Source organism: Kogia breviceps, chromosome 10, assembly GCF_026419965.1.
Source record: "Kogia breviceps isolate mKogBre1 chromosome 10, mKogBre1 haplotype 1, whole genome shotgun sequence".
In the NCBI taxonomy this organism is placed as follows: Eukaryota; Metazoa; Chordata; class Mammalia; order Artiodactyla; family Physeteridae; genus Kogia; species Kogia breviceps.
Genome location: NC_081319.1, coordinates 82524704 through 82544764, shown reverse-complemented (window position 1 = coordinate 82544764; position 20061 = coordinate 82524704). Strand labels below are relative to the sequence as shown.

Below are 20061 nucleotides of genomic sequence, written 5' to 3'. Positions count from 1 at the left end.
TCTAAAAATATTAACATCACGTTTGAACTGAAAGGTAGATAATTATAATCAATTATTAATTTGAGTCAGGGAAATTAGTCTGGTACTTAAGACATGCAGTTGTGGAAAGTAGTCAATGCACAGCTGTGATAATGCAAAGTTTTAAAAAATACACTAGAACAATCATGAGTGGATTTAAACTGCTTAGATATTGGAAATGGCAAAGGAAATTAAATGTTTTGATGTGAGGTGTCTGAAGCCCAACAACAAATATTTAATTAAGGCCAGGTATTAGTTCTCCTTCATGAAACTTAAATTCAAACCACCAGTATACTTTTCAAAAAGTTAAAAATATGGCTCTCATGAAAATATATAATGAGTACTTGTCAACAAGTTACTTTACTCTTTAATGAGGGAACCAGGAGGATGGCAAGGTTTATAACCTGGAAAGGACTGCTTTGAAATCAGTTTGCTAAATTGGATACAGGGCAATCAAACTCTAATCTTTGAGTTGCATGTCTACAAATATCACTTACGTTCTTACTGGATGAAAATCACTTGCAGCTTACCAATCTTCTACAAATTCACAAGACTGGACCCCTACATATTGAATATTAAGTCAAACAAGAGTGTATTCCAGAGAATTTGAAAAACCTTGGATGGGCTTGTTTGAAAATGCTCCAGTATGATATTGTTAAGATCTATAATCATTATTTTTCTCTCAGTTCCAAGTTTTGGACAATTTTCTTCACAAAGGGAATATCATCTGGGGTCAGGTAGTATTATTCTTTTAATACCTAAGACGTTGTCCTGATGTAAGCACAGATTCATGGAGAAGAATGTTCAGCGCCTTGACCATGGGATTCCCAAGGATATATTTTGAAGGATAACACATGCAGAGCTGGATATTTTGGTCCCGATTTGTTGCATATTTAAAAGACCATTGCCCTCCAGTTTCCTCAGTGGTTAACTAAGACTAAATACTTCATCAAGTTTATTTTAAGACATAAGTTATACAACTGAATGTAAACTATAGTGTAGACAGAAGCTTCTCAGTGACAGTATGATTTTGAGCTGGCCCTGGTGTTCACATTTACTGGACTACTGCTTCCTTTAATTTCCACCTTCAGCTTGTAAAGTCCCCTAAATGAGGAATCATCTTGAGAAGTTTTCCTTTAGAATTTTCCTTAAATTATTCTTCATAATTTTCAAGACTAACTCTATGAGGTGAGGCTCTGTTTAAATGAGAAGAGAAAAGATGGAGGAGAAATAGAAAACATCAGAAGGCCTGCACTTCTGTGACCCCATAGCCACATGTTCATTACCAGTACAGACCCTGAGAGTGACTCCTCGTTTCCAGGAGTATCAATGTCTAAGGCTGGAATTATTTGGGAAGGCAGCTCTCATCCTCACATTGATAGGCCACGCAATGACATTTCTCCTTTTTAATAAGCTCCAAAAGAATAGCTGTGACAAGCATTGATTCATGGGACTGTAATTGTTGCTTCATACCTGAATCAAGCAGAAGACTTGCAATCATTTTCATTATTTTCCCTCTTCTACCTTAGAGAGAGGAACACATCATTATTCCTATTTTACTATTTTTTGTCTCATTATTTATTCATTTTTCTTAAAACTGAAGAAAAAGGACAGAATTCAACATCTGCTTAATGCCCAGAGATGGCATATAATGGCATATGTGATTCCTGGTTTTATTTAGATCATGGAAGTTGGCAATCTGTCTTTCTAAAGTTTCCAAGATTGTCCATGTCTTTATGTTTTTAAGTGGAAATAGATGTCACTTTAATCAATGTTTCATTAATCACTGCATACAAAGACATACATTTCTTCAGCTCCGTAGATACACCAAAGACATAATTAAGGACTTAGTTCATTAAATATATATATATATACATATACATATATATAATTTATTTTCTACTAAGATACAATTGACATTAACATTGCATAAGTTTAAGGTGTACAGCATGGTGGTTTGATATATTTATATATTGCCATATGATTATCCCTGTAGTGTTAGCTAACACCTATATCACATTGCATAATTATCACATCACATAATTATCATTCTTTTTTGTGGTGAGAACAATTAAGACCTAGTCTCTTAGCAACTTTGAAGTTTATTATACAGTATCATTGACTATAATCGCTATGCTATTTTGGAAATATAGAAATTGAGGAACTGAGAAGTTACATACGTCTAACCAAGTATGTATGGAATCCTCATAAGTCTTTATAACATGTGGACTAATCCAGCTCATTTATCTGTTTCTGAACTCCCTGAGACACTGTCAAGAGGGCAGGGTGTCTGTAAGTTTGTTCTACCGACTTCCCACCCAGCCTTTCCACGTGCATTGTCATTACCGTGGTCTAGGCTGTGGTTTCTCTAACCATTTCCTGGAGACATGGGACTCTTAGGGGATTCTCCAGGGCCGCTGGGCTGAGACAGGATGCACCCTGCCAGCCAACCCAGAAAAACTCAACTGCAGTGGCCGTTTCTGAGTCTGGAATATTCCTCCTCCTTAACTTCTCATGGCTCACTTACCAGTTCATCCAGGTTTCTTTTCAAATGTCACCTCCTCAGAGAGCCCTTTTCTACCTCACTCTGTCTACACCACAGTCTCAACCCTGCTCCCCTCCCCAGCCATTCTCTGACTTCTGCATGGCACTCATCAGTCCCTAGCGTCAGAGTATCTACGTATTTTCTTGTTTGTCTATTGCCTGCCTGCTCTATCCCCCATTAGAACCTAAGTCCCAGAAGGGACAGGAATTCTACTCAGTTCAGCATTACATCCTCAGGGTGTTAAAAAAAAATAAAAATAAAAATAAATATTTGTTTATGAATAAGTGAGGATACTGAGATTCTGCCTAAGATTACATTTAAATAATGTTCTGATGCTAAAAATATTTAAAAACTGGTGGTCTTCACCCTTAGACTCAGGTTAATGCTCCAGGCTTATAAACCTTAGGCCTGACTTCAGCCTCTCTGTCATTATTTGTGTTCTAAACACGTCCATGGCTTGATCTTCTATATCCCAGGTGGCTCATGGCACTTCAGGTCAGAATTTCTCCATATGTGACACCTCATTGCCTTCAGAATGCTGTCAAGGGCCTTTTGGCTTTTGACATTTAATGCCCACCAAAATTTGCCTCACATGCTTTCCTGCACTGATTCCTCGTATTTCCTGGCAGTACTCTTTTCAACATCAATTGCTTTTTTTCTCTTTTCTGTCTTTATTTGCTCAACCTTCAAATCCCCATCTAGATACTCTCTCCTCTGGGAAGCTTTCCCCAATCATATTGCTAGGAAATAACCTTCCAAAGCAATTGATTTGCATTATTCTGGTGGCATGGGTCACATTCTGATTTGTATGGAAACTATTTGTATGTATATCTTATTTCCTTTATTAGCTTGTAAATATCTTAAGAATGAGAACAGTAACTGATCTACCTGGTGAAGTAAACAATCACTGAGCAGTTATTGGAAAATGGATAAAAGAATAAAGAATTTTGTTTTTAATTCTGTGAATCCCTAGTAAAATCCATACCCCTGTCTCTGGGCTAGAGTTAGCTTATTCAGTTGCCCATAAAAAGAAACTAATTGATAACAAACAAGCCAAATATGGCTCAAGGATAAGATGTACCCACAGGAGAAGCATTTCTAGATAATTTTGTTATAGTAACTTTGGGACCGAGTCAGCCAGGAATCAAGCGACTGGAGCTCTAACTGTGACTTCCAGTCAAATTGTCAGGTTCAGCCCAAGGAAAGACCAGCAAAGAAAACGTGGTGTTTCCTTGAGTAGAGAAAATACAAACTCTGTTTTTGCCTGAATTATTCAGATGAAAGCAGAGATTTGGGGTTTGTTTGTTTTGAATGACCTACTCAAAAATGCTGGTTATAACTAACTTATGATCACAGGCAAGTGTGGTTTTTTTTTTACTTTAAATTTTTGTCTTGAGATATAATTGACATATGATAAGCTATACATATTTAAAGCATACAGTTAGATAAGCTTTGATGAATCTATACTTCCATGAAGCCATCCCCACAGTTAAGATAATGAACATATCTATCATTCCCAAAATTAGAGGCAAAGTTTTTAAATTTTTATTTTTTGAAATAACATACAGTAAAAATGATGTTATTTTAGGTGGGTCATTTTATAAATTCAAAGATATATATAGATTCATGTAATCACCACCACAATCAGGATACAGAACATTTCCGAGAAGTCTCCCGTATGCTGTTCCTCTGTCCTCACGTCCTCCCACTAATCCCTGCAACCACTGATCTGTTCTCCATCTCTATAATTTTGTCTTTTCTAAAACGTCATATGAATGGAATCATATCATATGTACCCCTTAGAGATGGGCTTTCCTCACTCAGCATATTGCTTTGGATGTTCATCTCAGTTGTTATGGGTTATTAATAGTTTCCTCCCTCCCTCTATCCTCCTTCCCTCTCCTCCTTATCTTCCTCCCCACTCCTTTTTCTTTTTCTCTTTCTCTCTTTGGCTGAGTCTTACTCCATTGCCTGAAAAAAACACAGTTGGTTTATTCATTCATCTGTTGAAGAACATTTGGATTGTTTCCAGGTTTTGGTTGTTGCTGAGGTGCTACTAACATGTGTGTACAGGTTTTTGTGTGTATAGACAGAGTTTGTTTGTTTTGTTTTGTTGCTTTTTTAGATTATTTTTTACCTTGCTTCAGAAACACTAATGGAGTGAGAACCAAATTTGTCAGTCTACAAAACAGGGAGGAGTTTGAGACGAGTTCTTAGAAAGATGTGCTATCTGAAGGGAACGGCCATTCCGCCCCTTCATTCATAGCCACAGTGGCTCTATCCATCTATCCCTGCTCTACCCCTAGTTTTCCAGTAACAAAATCCTTGTGGACCTTAGAAATTCTCTTGGTTCCATAGTAGGAGTCCCTGTGCCCTTGTTCTGATGTGTTACATGTTGTATTTGAAATGAGATACATATGTCATAGCAAGTAGTTTCACGCAATCTGGAGTCCGGAGTGCTTCTGTTCTACTTAGTGGAACATGAGAGTGAAGCTACAGCTTTGCACTGGTGAAGAAAAAAGGTCTGAAAATAGGAGAGCGTTGGAAGAATTCCCCATCATAATGGACAGAAATGGAAAGAACAATCATATATTATTGTTGGAATCTTGACATTCTTTAGAAATATGAGTCTTGGATTTATTATTGACTCATATATTGAATCATCTAATTCAATAAATATTTATTGAATCACCTATGTGCCAGGTACTATTATAACCATATCTTTTCCACAATATTTTATATTAGCATCTTATTAATATGCTATTGTTATTATTTGGGTTTTTTTTGTTTTTTTTTTAACAGGGGTCAATTTTACAGCTCGCTCCAGGCTGTTTGCTGTCTTACCTGCAACTCCATCCGAGCAGCCCACCATCATCCTGGCTGCTTCCCTGTGCTCAGGGGTCTCGTGGCTGGCTCTGTGCTGCCTTGTATGCTGTTGGTTTAAGAAAAGCAAAAGCAGAAGTATGTAATTTTTTTTTAATAAAAATATCTGAAGGAAATACCATCATGTATAATATATTAACTATTCTTTTTCTTCCCCCAAAGAGACATTTTTATGAGCCTCTGCAACATATCAAACCACATGGAGCCAAATTACTCAACTCACACAGTAGAGACAAGGATTGTCTAATTCTAAATAATAATAATAACAATAATAATATCAGCTCTTATTTTTTGAATACTCACTATGGATAGGATTCTAAGTACTTTAGAGATGTGAAGTCATTCAATTCTCACAACAACTCTATGAAGTAGGTACTAAGTACTGCATCTGTGTTTCAGGGGTGGAGCCTGAAGCCCAGAAAGGCTAAGTGACTTGACCAAGGTCTCACCACCAGGATCAAACTGGGTAGTTTGATTCTCTCCATATCTGACTCTCTGAAACACCATGCTGTACAGCCCAGGTGACCCTCCAAAAGGAGAGTTCAATAAAGGGGGAATGTCCTCTGCTTTTTCAGAAGAAGAAAGAGAGTGCTTGGTGTGGTTTTTTTTTTTTTTTTTTTTTTTTTTTTTGCTAGGAGCATAGAAATTGTGTTCTTAGGCATTTTCCCAGAAGCTGATCTTTTTCTTTCTTTCTTTCTTTTTTTTTGGGGGGGGGGGGTGGGTGGAGACAAGGATGAAACACTTTGATATTAGGAGATACTAGGAACCCAAAGTGATAAGGAAGAGTGAGAATAAAAGAGGTGAAATGAGGAGAGGCAAAGAGAGAAAGTGAAAAATTAAGAAAGGAAAGAGGAGGTAGCATGGTGCCACCACTAGACAGTTCACTATGCTTGGATTTCTGAGAGATGGTGAGGGATGGAAGCTCCACTAGATGCTCTTTAGTTTGAACCAAGCTTCAGCCTGGTCTCTCCCTCCCTCCCTGGCATCATCAGGCTTCACAGACTTAAAGAAAACTCAAGGATCCCTTGTCTTTCTCAAGAAGAATGGGATCTCATCCTGGGTTGTTGCCTGTGACTTGTTGAATCAGGGGTTTTAGTATTCATTTTAAAATCTAAGAAACTGTGTGTGGGGGTGTGTGTATGTATGTGTGTATATGTGAGTAGTGTTTTCTGGTTTGAAAGTAAAGACCTTTCATAATTTTTAATCTCATGGTTCGTGAAGTAGGTGATTTAATTCTCAACCTCCATTTTATAGCTAAACCTCCCAGCCATGGAGGGACTGTCCTCTAAGTTCGCTCACCCCATCTCTTCTCTTTTGTTCACCCAACTCTAGAGGAAGCTTCTTCCTGAGTTACTAATGTTATAAGTTATCTCAGTGTCCGCTTTTTCAACCTTTCAATATCTTTGGACACATTTCCCTGTATTTAATTTCCATATTTTCTTGACTGGACACAGACTTCTAACTTTCTTTTAAAAAATCTAAAGAGATTAGGAGGAACTTCATGGAAAAATACATAGTAATCAGTTCTGTACGAGTAATTTCTATTTCCCTCTTTATATCTTTCTGTATTTTTCATATTGCTATAACTAGCATTTATTACTTTAGAATCAGAGAGGATATTGTTCCCCATCTTCCTCCTAGAAAGTGATGCTCTGATCCAGTTGTACAGGCTAGAGCAGCACTTTACAAAATTTTGATCTCAGGATCTCATCACACTTTCAGTAATTATCGAAATCCCCAAAGAGCTTTTGTCCCTGTGTGTTCTATCTCTCAGTATTTCCAAATTAGAAGTTAAGAGAGAACATGTAAAGCTTATGTATGAATTTATTTTAAAATACAAATAAGACATGCATTATATGTTAATATAACACATTTTTAATTTAAAAACTATGTTTTAAAAATATATAGTGAAAAGAATGACATTTTTTACAAAACTCTTTAATGTCTGCCTGAAAATAAGTCAGCTGGATTCTCTTAGAAGCTTCTGCATTCAGTCTGTTGCAATGTATTGTTTTGGCTGAAGTATATGAAGAAAATCTAGCCTCACTCAGATACATAGTAGAAAAAGGAAGAGTATTAATAACCTTTACAGATATTGTAGACATTCTTCTTTGATACTGCACCCAAACTGGACAAGAGGAAGTTACTTAAAGTTACATCTCAATGTACTTTTTGTATTCCGTTACATGAAAATGCACCAGTCTACCTTGTACTTTGAATGGAGAATTTGCCCATGCGTGATTTTGAAACATTATGCTTTGGCCATTTAGGAAATGTTACACTGAGTTATGCAGGTCTACAAAATGCTGATATATTTCCTTCTATAATTTTTTTTAAAAATCACATTAATATCAACAGAATTAGAAATCTGTGAAGCTTATAGTAGTTGATAAAAATTTTCTAAAGTTCTAAAATTTCCCATCTGAGCTTGATTTATATCACTGGCAACAAATACTGTCAATCGTTTCTTTGAAGTTACAGGCTCACTTCATTTACTTAAAAAAAAAAAATCTCCCAAGTACCAAAGTATGAATAACGATAATTTGTCTTTCAATAATTCTTTCAAGTTCTTTCAATGTAAAAATGGTGTCCTGTGAAAAAAATCAACTAGTTCAGCTCAAAACTCAATCACAAAAGTGCCTTTCCTTGAGAAAATCATCATATGTCTTGGCATGGCATTATCTGACATCATATTACAATTTATTTATTTTTCTTCTGCCATCCAAACTAGAATAAAAGCTCTATAAGGGCAGACCTGGTCTTTCATACTTATCATTGGCTTTTCCAGTGCCTAGAACAACGCCTGGCATGAAGAATGTAAATGTATTTTTATTAATATATTTAATGAATAAATGAATAGGAAAGAAGGCATCACTCTAGTTAAGAGCAGACTGAAGATATAAAGTCTTCAATCAAAAGCACACAGCTGTATGAGCTCTGTGGTTTGCACCAGTGCCAATTTCCTAGTTTTGATGTCATACTGCAGTTACACAAGTTGTTGGAAGTAGAGAGAAGGCTGGGTGAGGGTGCATGGTCATCCCTATACATTTCTTTTGACACTTTCTGTGAATCTATAATTATTTCAAAGTAAAATGTTTTTTAAAAGTATTAGTAACATTGCAGCTCTGGTCAACAGAAAGGTAACACGAACCACCAAAGTGAGACACATAGTGTCATTTTCTAGCAGCTATTTAACCTTAACTATCAAGATAATACTTCAACATGTAATGGATATAAAAATATTAGATATCTTACAGTTTTGAAAAATCAGATGTGTATTTTACACTTACCGGACATCTCTTTTTGAGCTAGTCACCTTTCCCATGTTCAGTGACCACATGTGGTGGCAGCTATATCGGATGGTAGTTTTATACCTCAGTGTTGTGGTCAGTATATGGGATTTTATTTCATTATTCCTTAAGCTCTGAGACTATTAAATGCATTCTACTGCATGTATATCACAATAATTTGGGGGGGGGGAGTGGAGAAGGGAAATATCCTAACACTTAGGGCCCATTTATAATAAAAATGTCACTTTATTCTAAAAAAAGCCAATGTATTTTTTCATTCATACAGAAATAAAAAGTGAAGAGATTTCTGAGTCCCAGACTAACGATCAAAAGAATCATAACCACGTCTCACCCAAATGCCAAGAATCACAAGTAGAGACTGCAAAAGAAGGCACCATGATGGCCGAAGGTAAGCTTGGATAATGGGATGATTCCAAGAGAAACAAACCCATTGTGTGTGAAGTGTAGCCTCCCGCTGGCTGCCAGTTTCTGAATCAGTTCCGTGTATAGCCCCTTCTTTAGCCTTTGTTACTTCTTCTCAAGGAAGTTATACCCCAGCATAAGAACACACAAGTCCAGCTGATTCACTCAGCTACTAACCAATTATTCGAGTTGACATTTATATATATTTTTTCTTACTAGAAGATTACGGGTTTACCATTTGAATTTGTTATATAGAGGAAAGAAAAACCAGAGTATAGGCATATAATCTTTCCCTTAGCTAGTGCAAAGCTGCCAGTTTGGCAACATAATTAAATCTGGGAAAGAAGAGAATGGAGTTGCCAAATACCAGCTATGCAAAATAGATTGAATGCAGAGCCCTCAAGAAATAGGTCAGCTTTGTTAAGCTCTGCTTTGTTGTTTGGTTTTACTTTTTGAAAAAGGTATTATTTGCCTACGTTGTACATGATGCCAGATGATTTTGCTTGTTATATTGTTAAATTGTCATTAGAGTTGCTGCCAGGCAGAGAAAAGATAAGCCTTTATTGCAGACCAATGTTTTGTCCTTCTAAGGACACAGAAATTACAAAGACAATGGGCAGAACACAAGGTGGATTGGCCAAGTACGAGTATGGTGTATGAAAAATATTCACGAAACTTCCATGGATCTGAAATGTTTTGAAACATATGCTCTAAATAGGAGAATATTCCTTTTTTCCCCCTAAATAATAGCCAATTATCATGATATTTTCTGCTCAAAAGGGAATCCAAATCTTACCAGTTCTGAGTGGATGTTTCACCAAACTATAGCAGTCCGAAGTTGTTCTGCCTCTAATGAGTTTAATGAACTCTGGTGACTGTGTGTATCTGTGTATCAGTTTGTTTGCCTGTTTGGATTTTTTCCCCCAGAGTAAATGAGGGTTTTGTTTTGTTTTTTAAGTTTCCCATCAAATTAGCCATCCATACGCCGTTCACCTCCTGGACCTGCATCAAAAAGTAGTAGGGGGTCTTCCTTGGTGGCACAGTGGTTGAGAGTCCGCCTGCCGATGCAGGGGACACGGGTTCATGCCCCGGTCCGGGAAGATCCCACGTGCCGCGGAGTGGCTGGGCCCGTGAGCCGTGGCCGCTGAGCCTGCGCGTCCGGAGCCTGTGCTCCGCAACGGGAGAGGCCACAACAGCGAGAGGCCCGCGTACCGAAAAAAAAAAAAAAAAAAAAAGTCGTAGGGAATGTGAGTGGTGAGTGGGTGGGGGTGTGAAGGATGAAGATAGAGAGAAGGGGGCAGGAAATCTTTCTAGATTCCATCTAACACCACTTTGACTTTGGTTACAAGAAGCTTCTTGTCCATATTATGGCATGCAAATTCAGGACAGGTGTTTGAAAATGGTCCTCTGAACCCAGCTCCGTGAAGAAGGGCATATTCAACTGCATTTTCCAGCAAACAGCAGGAGTGATGCTAATCTTTCCCCTAATCTAATATGGCCATTTACATGACTCTCAGTTTCCCAGCTTAAATTAACTACATTACACAGTCCACAATGCCTGGATGTTTTATTAAGGGACATTTTTTATGTGGGAGCTTATTAATAAATTATCAGGAATGAAACAAGAGACAGGGCTCCTGTGGAAGAGTTTAGATTGAAGAGATGGAAGAATGAAAGAGGCCATTTTATTAGGACATCCAAGTTAAAAATAGAAAGATGTGTGATCCAAATCCTCCCCTGGGCATCAGAGCGGATTTGTTTTCTTATCTTCTAAGCTTTGTCCGAATCTTAAGAGCATTGTTTCCAAGGGAAGTAATGAGGCATCTCTTGCTTTTCTTTGGAGATTATTACCAGCTACAAAACATCTAATTATTGTTAGCTTTAAAGAAATTAGGTTTTATTTTATTATTACCATGGCACTCTAGTTTCCTTTTCCTTCTTTGTTTTTAAACTTGTGGCATTTGCTGATCAAGCGATTGGCTGTCTCTCTCATAAGCACTCTGCAAGCATCACCATCACATATTTAGCTGGTGGAATCAAGCATTTCCACTGTCCAGTAGATTCAGACTGTAAATTCATCATGTTACGGCTTTTAGCAAAATTGTATGCATGCAACAGGGAAGGGAGTAAAGCGTGTATCCCTTGTGTTTTACTTTTACCAGGGTTTTTGACATAGGGAGCATCTGAGCTAGCTTTTAAAATTCACATCTGCTTTTGTCACCTTGCTACTCAGAAGATTTAATGAATTACCAGCCTCAGTTAGAGAGGCAGGAGAATGTGACAGTTAAGAGCGTGAAACTCGGGTGTCAGCAAGACTGGGTTTAATCCTGATTCCCTTGTTGACTTACTTCGTGGCCTCCAGCAGGTCCACAGTCCTCTCTGTGCCTTTCGGTTTCCTCATCAGGAAGATTGTCCTAATCATATTGCCCACGCTCAGAGGTTGTGATGTTGATTGAGTTAATGTCACTCTAGAGTGCGTCAAGATTCCTGGCGTATTGTACGTGCTGTGTATGTGTTATTTATCGTTGATCTTTCTTGTTACTTAGGACTCAACGCCCTCCAAGACCTGACTCCACCCTGTCTTCCTCCTCCTACTCTGGGTTTCATCTTGCCCTGTCCTCACACTCACCTGTTAAAACCTCCTCAAGCTTTTCAGCACCAGCTGCTATGCCCTTTTTTTTCCATAAATCTTCTCTAATCCTCCCCACCTCAATGAAAATGAATATTTTCCTCTTTGGGTTTCCAAAAATACTGAAATCATACCTCCATAGTAGCACTTAACGGTTTTTGGAATTTGTCAGATAAAGATGGCTCTCTGTTCCCACAGGACAATGGTTCTTAACTAGGGGCAATTTTGTCTCCCAAGTAGGGTGCACGTCATCCTGGCTTTCCTAGAACTTTCGTAGTTTTAAAAATGAAAGCCTTGTGTCTCAGTAGCTCCCTCAGTCTCAGACAAATTGGGACATTTGATCATCCTACCTCCAGCGGATCCTTGCATTGTCTGGAGACATTTTTGTTGTCACAGCTTGGCGGAGGGGGATGCTCCTAGCATCTAGTGAGAAGAGATCACCCCCACCACAAAGATGATCTGGCTCAAGATGTCAGTAATTCCAAGGTTGAGAAATCCTGGCAGAAGCGATTACTCGTCTTTGTAACATTTAGGTGAGAGATTGCTGGAATTACAATGAATGAACTTAAATTTTATCTTCCAATACATATTAAATAAGTATTTATTTATTTCCTGAATTTTTTTGTACCTTATAAGGTCCTCTCTGTATAGTTACAAAGAGATGATATTTGGCTACCTATCCTTTATGAATTTCTAATATGATTGGGACACAAGGATAATATTTTGGGGAAAATGAAAGAACAATTCCAGGCAATAAACAATTAAGTGTGAAGCAATCATAACAAACAATATGTATTTGAAGAATTTGAAGAGGGGAGAGAATGCCAAAGGAGAGAAAGAATGCCATTATTCTAAGCTACATGTTTAGTGCTTCCAGCTCCCAAATCATATCACACGGTTTCAAATCCCATTTGCTAAGGGCTTAATTGTGTACTTTGCACAAACTCAGGTTCACAGAAGAGCAGGGAAGGAGCCCTGCTTTGCTCTGCTGAAACTCAGTTTTGTACCATTCCTTCTCGACTGTTCCCTTATTCCCCTTATTTGGTTAGTATCCCCCAAATCTCCCAGGCTAGACACCTCAGAGTTACCTTTAACTGCTAGTCTCCGGTTACCACCCTGCCCCCTTGCTTGCTAGGTTTTATCAATTCCACTTCTGTTGTGTCTTGGTTTTCATCTCCCACCCTCCATTTCCCAGATATATCTTCAGTTCAGCCTCAGTTAACACACTCCTTATAGACGTTCTTCCTTCACTCTTTCTCTTTTCCCACCAGGACAGTATTCCCTGTACACAGAGAATAAGACTCTCGGTTTAAAGATACCCTTCTATAATGTACCCACAGATCTAAAGTTTCCATTCTTTCCAATCCCAGATCAAAACCTTTTTCTCTTTTTTTCAAAATCTTTTATCTAGAAGGAATAGTCCCCTTCTGTCAACTTTTGTGACACCTCCCTTTTATTCATTTAACACCTTTTATATGTAATATAATTATTTGTTTTTATCTTGTCCAGATTCTTCTGTTTAAGTTCTGTATCTTTTCTAATCCCAGCAGCACCTTTACCAGAGGGTGTTAGGACATGAGACCGTTGATCACCATTGTTGAGTAAATGGTGAAGGTAGAAATGAAATGAGCCTTTCTCCTTTCCCTCTCCCCTTTCCAGAGGCCCCTGGTTTCCAGCAGTTCCTACAACTGCTGACAAAAAAAGAACGGCTACTCATCTCATCTAAAAGAGATGGAGACATTTAATCCTGGTTCATAAGATTGACAACAGGACAGTGGCCACACATCTTTTGGGTCCTAACAATGGGCAAAAAGCAACAACTTCCTTCCAGGCAATGCTGTCTGCTGGCCACCTGAGCTTCCTCTCCCAGTTTCCTGGGGACTGCCTTTGTCTTTGCAGGACAGCTACTGCTGGAGATCTCAGTGCTGCCTTCTCCAAATTGTACCCTGATCTGTGTCTGGCTACTGGTCACTATTGTGTGTGTGTATGTGAAATACATGCCCCGAATGTTGGGAGTGAAAGACTGGCATGTGAAAAAGGGCTCCATACCATGCAAGTGTGACCATAAACATTAACTTTGTGGATTTCTTATCTCTACCACATTTGAATTCTACTGACTGTGTATGCTGTGTGTTGTGAATGTAAAACAAAAAAGATTGTCAGTTTACCTTTTTGTAAGTACAAATCTATAGGAATGACAGGGAGAGGAGAGGAGAGGGCTGGCCTCAAGATGTCTGGAAACAGTGAAGAACAAAACAGTTTAGAACAAGAAATTATCCCAAGTTCCCAAGAAAGTAAAACTATATTTGGAAGTTATTAATAAATAGCATGTCCATTCCATATAATAAAAAGATATGAACATCTCCTAATTTAAAGACATAAATAAAATCTATCACTCCTTAAGGAAGCTTTAAAATAAAATAACCAGGAATGAATAAGATGCCTGGTAAATAAGATGGAGAGTTCCAATGCTATTTGCAACCGAGATCCAATATTACCTTTAACAGCGGAATATTAGAAGAATTCCTTCTTAAATGAGGGTAAAGCACAGAGCTCATTCTTACCATAATTTTATAACATATATTTTGGAATAGGAAGAAACAAAGTCAGATATAAAACAAAATTTAGCGGACAATTTTGGAGAAAATATATGATGATTTGCAGATGATTATTTAATGATAACTTAAAGATTCAACCACTAACTGCTATAATTTATAATTAACTTGAGTAACTTACTCAAATATAATGTCAATCTATGCAAAAATCATATTGTATAAGCCAATGGTATACAGCTAGGAAAAACAAAGAAATACACATTAGTGACAAAGAATATGCTGCCTTGGAGAAAAAAATCTAAATAAGAGATATATGGGGCTTATATAAAAAATAAACTATATTTTATTGAATAGTTTACAGAGAAGACTTGATACATAGGGAATTACAACATGTTTCTAATTAGGTTGACTAATATCGCAAAGACCTCAGTTATTTCTATATTAACTTCGGTTTAACACAATTCCAATTATTTTATACAGGAGTAGAACAGCATAAGATGATTCTAAAATTCTTCAGAAACTATAGATCAGTACTAGAAAACTAATTTTTTGCAGGAAATTGGTTTTTTTGGCAGTGGGAAAAGGTAGCTCAACCAGAGAGATAATATTTATGTCACTAGTCTTCAGACAATGTGATACTGACATAAGAATATATGAGCACATTATGAGAAATAATCTCAATTAGGTATAGATATAGATATAGATATTAGATATAGAAATGTAATATGTGATGGAGATAATAAAAATAAAGGAAAACACAAGCATTAGTCTATAAATGGGGCTGTAAATTTGACTATTTAGAACATTTATTAATCTAGATTCACACTTCAAAAAATATACCAAAGTAAACTGTAGATAGATTAATGAGTTAAATTAGGTTTACTAAAACATAGCCATTGCTAGAGTATTACAAACATAATAAAGTGGAGATTACTTATGATATGTGGGATTAGAGGCATTTTTTTTCCTTATCTTCTAAAAATTTTCATACTTCCTGATTTGCCATGCATTGCTTATTAAAAATAAATAATAATTTTTCATTTAAAGGAACAAATAATCTAGAAAGGACATTGGTGATAGTATTTATAATATTTATCCATTAATATTAATTAATACTTACCAATTAATAATGAATAATTTAATGTTATTTATTAATTATGTATATGTCTTCTGCAATATGTGGGCAGGACTGTGCCCTTATTGACAAATGAGAAACCAAAGTGGAGTCCATTCTTTATTCTGGCTGATCAGCCATCTATCTTGCTGCTTTAGATCCTATTTAGGCTTCAAAATAGAGGTCATTATACTGGGTCTTTCGTACTGAATCCAGGTCATCCAACACTAAATGCAGCACATGGAGACTATGCTATGAAAATATAAAGAGTGGGAATGGGGTGGGGAGAGGGGATATTCATTGTTAATTATCCCATTGCAAAAGAAACCAATAAGTGAAATAAGTCAGACAGAGAAAGACAAATACTGTTTTTGATATCACAAATACTGTGATATCACTTATATGTGGAATCTAAAAAATACAACAAACTAGTGAATGAAACAAAAAAGAAGCAGAAAAAAAAAGCCAATGACTACTAAGCACACAAATTTTTAAAATCGTAGCTCAGCATATTTCTTGCCCAAGAAAGTTCTGGAAGCCAAAAGAGATCAAGGTTACCTGGAAAAGTTTCTCTGACTGTGGATGAACCTGGATGGACCCCAAACCACGGAGTCTTCCTTTTCATAGAGAAAGGATCTGTGTTCCCATATTTTACCCCGTTCTTCCTGAAACTTGATCAAACCCACAAATGGGACTCTGAGATAATGTGGAGGAGCAATGTGAAATGCTATCTTTCCATTTTAATGGGGACTCACCAATGAGGTGGAGGTGGAAAGGAGGCATGCCGTTTCATATGATTTGATATGCACTATTCTTCCTTCCCTAAAACCCAAATATTCAGCTGAATGCCTTAGGACACGTATCTGCTATAAATTCATTTTTTTATCTCATTTGTCTGAGATCTAAGCTTCCAGTGGAGGTCCAAGATCAAAGGATCGGATTCCTTCTGATGTCGGTGCTGACATATAATGTGTGCTGACTTAGTTCTGTCTATAACCTCACAGTGGGAAGTGGCCAGCCCCCCTCTGCCCCTTTACTCAGTGCACTCTCATTTCAGCTGGGGAGTCTGTCAGCTATGTTGCTGATTGGAGCTGCCATGTAAATAATTCATGGGAGATTTTTAAATGGTTTTGGGCCTGTAGAGGAAAGCTACACTCGTGTTAGTCTTTTATGAATAGACGCAGACCTGAAGAACAAGGGAGAATAGATTTCCAAAGACGGTCTCTCAAAAACAGGATAACAATATCTTCAATGGATTGAAAATAGGTGACTTGTAGTGTTTGATTCCCCTTACATGAGATGGTATTGGTTGTACCAAGGGATAAAAATTCAAAGCCCTTTTTCCTTTTTAAACTTTGCTTCTATCTGACAGTTGATTATTCTTGTTATTTGGTTATTTGCTGATCTTGATAAACTATATCTTTTTCTCCTGGTGGGAGCGGTAATTATAGAGATGACACCAAGCTCAATACTTGACATAGGATTGGGCTTAACAGAGGGACAAGGTTAACGGCAAAAAAAAGTTCCTTCCCTGAAGGAACTCAAAGTCCTAAGAGGAGGATGAGACTGTCATACAAGGAAAGGTGTCCAATAATAGAAAGAGTTGCCCAAGTCAAATGAGAAACTCCAGCCAACAAGTATTGAGGCACAAATCAATGTAATTTGAGCTGTTAAGGAACAGTTCTGGAAGATTTAAAGATCCCATAAGTGAGCCTAGGATAACCTGAAAGCTCTAAGCAAGAGAGTTATCCCATAGTTAGAAGACCATGGCAGATACATGCTAGGCAAAAGGGACTGTGGAAGAAGAGAGAGAAGATATGGATAAGGTGGGCTTCATAGAATATTAATTGACACATCATCAAAACTATATAAACAACATGATTACTTTATCTTGTTTTACTGTTCCAAATTAAAAGTGTGTTATATATATTTTATATATAGAGAGAGTACTCATATTTATATTATGTTGCTATTACCTTCTTTCTTCCTCACCTCAGCTCCCATTCATTGTTAGATTAAATTGAGGTGGGAAATTGTTACCTTTGCCTCAATACTGTCTCTTACACCACGATATAGACATGATGACTGTCTCCTGACACAAGCCAAGATGGGTCTCTGTAAGTAAGAGAGGAGCATAATACACAGGTTCATAAATTAACATCTACCTTGTATTTAAAACTATACATGTACAAAAAGTTCACTGTCAGTCGCTGTTAGACTGAGGACCAAGTCCTGAGAGCAGGTGAGGGGATGAAGAAGAGACGGGGTCAGGAGGGGGCTGTACAAGCACACACACACTTTATTTCTCGTCAAACTTGTTTTTATATATTGCGGTAGACAATACATGTTTTTGTTAAAATCACCAAACCGAATCATCAGACAGTATCTCCCTATTGTTGAAATTATAGTACAAAACATTCTGCGAACCAGGATATAAACACGCATGAGAGCAGACTGTGACTACGGAACATGCCGAGTACAAACTACTGTTAGAGAAACCGCAAGCAACCTCGTGGGCTAAGACTCATTATCTTCTCTAATAACTCTTTCGGGTCCTGTCGAGAATTAAGCAGGACTTTGCCATGCTTTAAGTTGCAAGGACTGTGTCAGCTTGCAGCTGGTTCCCGACAGGTCACGTTATGCATTTGGTGGTGAGATATGAGATAAGCAGGGATGGGAAACGTCGTGCCCCACTCTCGTGCATGTATCCAGCCAGACTTTCTTCTTAACTCCCCACTGCTATCTTAACGTTACACGGTATTGTGTGGTTCTCACAGTACAGACTCTGGAGCCACAAATCTTGACCTCTGTAATGTAAGTAAGATCTGCCATTCCTTTATATGTTGTCTTGAAAAGTTACTTAATCTCTCTGTATCCCAATGACCTCCCTTCTAAGAGGGAGACAATAATAGCACTTACTTCACAGAGTGCTGGTAAGGATTAAATTATATATATGTATATATATATATATATGTATATATATATATATATATATATATATATATATATATAAATTGGTGGCCAGCATGTGATAATTGCTATAATTGCTATATAAGTGTTACTTTAAATGATTATGATCCTTTCTCTCTTCAAAGAGCACATACTGGAATGTAAAAGGATGAGTATCATTAACATAGAATAATTTTGAATTTCCTTTAATTTGTTTAAAAACAATAATTTAATAAAATTATTTAAAAAGTTGAACTATAACATTTTATTGTTTGTAAAAATAGATTGATACATACCTCAACACTCAATGAATTATGAGGATGAGACATTTATGAGTTAGGAAATATTTTCTGAAGGAAGTGAGAAATTTGGGGAGGTGAGTAAAAGAAGGCAGAGAGTTTTGAAAGACAGCATGGAAAAGATATTTCAGGCCTAGGGTGTGTTTTCTTATAGGTTGGTAATTATATATACACACTCATATGAATATGTGTTTATTTATATCTTTTTCTCTGCATATGTTTATATTTATGTTTTTGTAAAATCAAAAATATTTAAATGATGAATGTGGCAGAAGAGCCCAAAGTATTAATAAGACTTGTTTTCAGAACTCACATTTCTAAATACAAGTGTGAGTTAACCCACTGGGTAAGGTCTGACTCTGGCCTTATTTTCATATTTAAGCTGCCATGCTTACAATGAAAAATCCTGATTGACTTATCAACATCATAAAAGTTTTTTTCTGGGAAGCTATATTATCAACTTTGTGTTAGACGGTTATTAGTAATTATCAGTTGGGCTTAGGATATCGTGTTTTTCTTTTTTTTTTCGAAAAAGTATGTATTCCCAAAGATACTTGGAAATCGATAAGGTGATATAACTCCATCTTTAATTATTTGGAGATACCTTTTCAGGAGCGCCAAATATGCAAACGGTGCGATCAGCTGATTGAGAACAAAGTCTATTTCTTCTCCTCCTTCTTTTCTCTCACAGATGTGAGGATGAAGGTCATGCGGGGCAAGCTGAACCAGCTCCCCCATCAGTCACCGAATGGTGTGTCCAAGAGGAAGGTGAGCCGCCGAGAAGCGGCCGAGGCCGCTTTGCCTGCTCCCAGTATTCCCAGTGTCGCATCGCACAGAAACACCTGTGCTTGGGGCTCTCCTGCTCAGCAGGTGTACCTGCAGGAGACTGGGAGCTGGAAGGAGGCCCAGGAGCAGGTCCTCCGGTACCAGCTGTCAGGCCAAGATCAGCTGCTGCTGCCCTGCCCAGACCTCAGACGAGAGAGGCAGCGATTGCAGGGCCGGAGTCGCCTGGGCAAGGAGCATGTCAGCCTGGGGCTGTCCCAGGAGAAGCCAGCCTCCTGCGGTGCCACCGAGGCATTCTGCCTCCATTCGGCACGTCCGGAGGCTGGTCAGGAGCAGCTGTGATCCAGGAGTAGTGAGGGCGTTTGAAAGTCATAATGTTCAAAATATATCTGGGTCACGATGAGCAGGGGAGATGAGGCCTGACCAGTGTGGACACTAAGAAGGGAGAATGTGGACTCTGAATCCTCTGTTTTCACCTTTAAAACGGAAGACAGTCATATAAACGAATGTACATTGAAATGGGATCTGATACATCTTTTGTATTGATCACGAATCCCAGTCCAATGTCAGGCA

General features: G+C 37.7%; 1 protein-coding gene across 1 annotated transcript in view; it reads left to right on the top strand.

Moving 5' to 3' along the window:
- Positions 1–19830, top strand: part of PKHD1 (PKHD1 ciliary IPT domain containing fibrocystin/polyductin) — a 420109-nt gene extending 400279 nt beyond the window's left edge. Inside the window, exons 64-66 of the mRNA XM_059075914.1 lie at positions 5366–5524; positions 9023–9145; positions 19397–19830. Of these exons, the coding sequence (XP_058931897.1) occupies positions 5366–5524; positions 9023–9145; positions 19397–19830 (716 nt within the window). The remainder of the gene's footprint in view (positions 1–5365; positions 5525–9022; positions 9146–19396) is intronic.
- Positions 19831–20061: the final 231 nt, after the last annotated feature.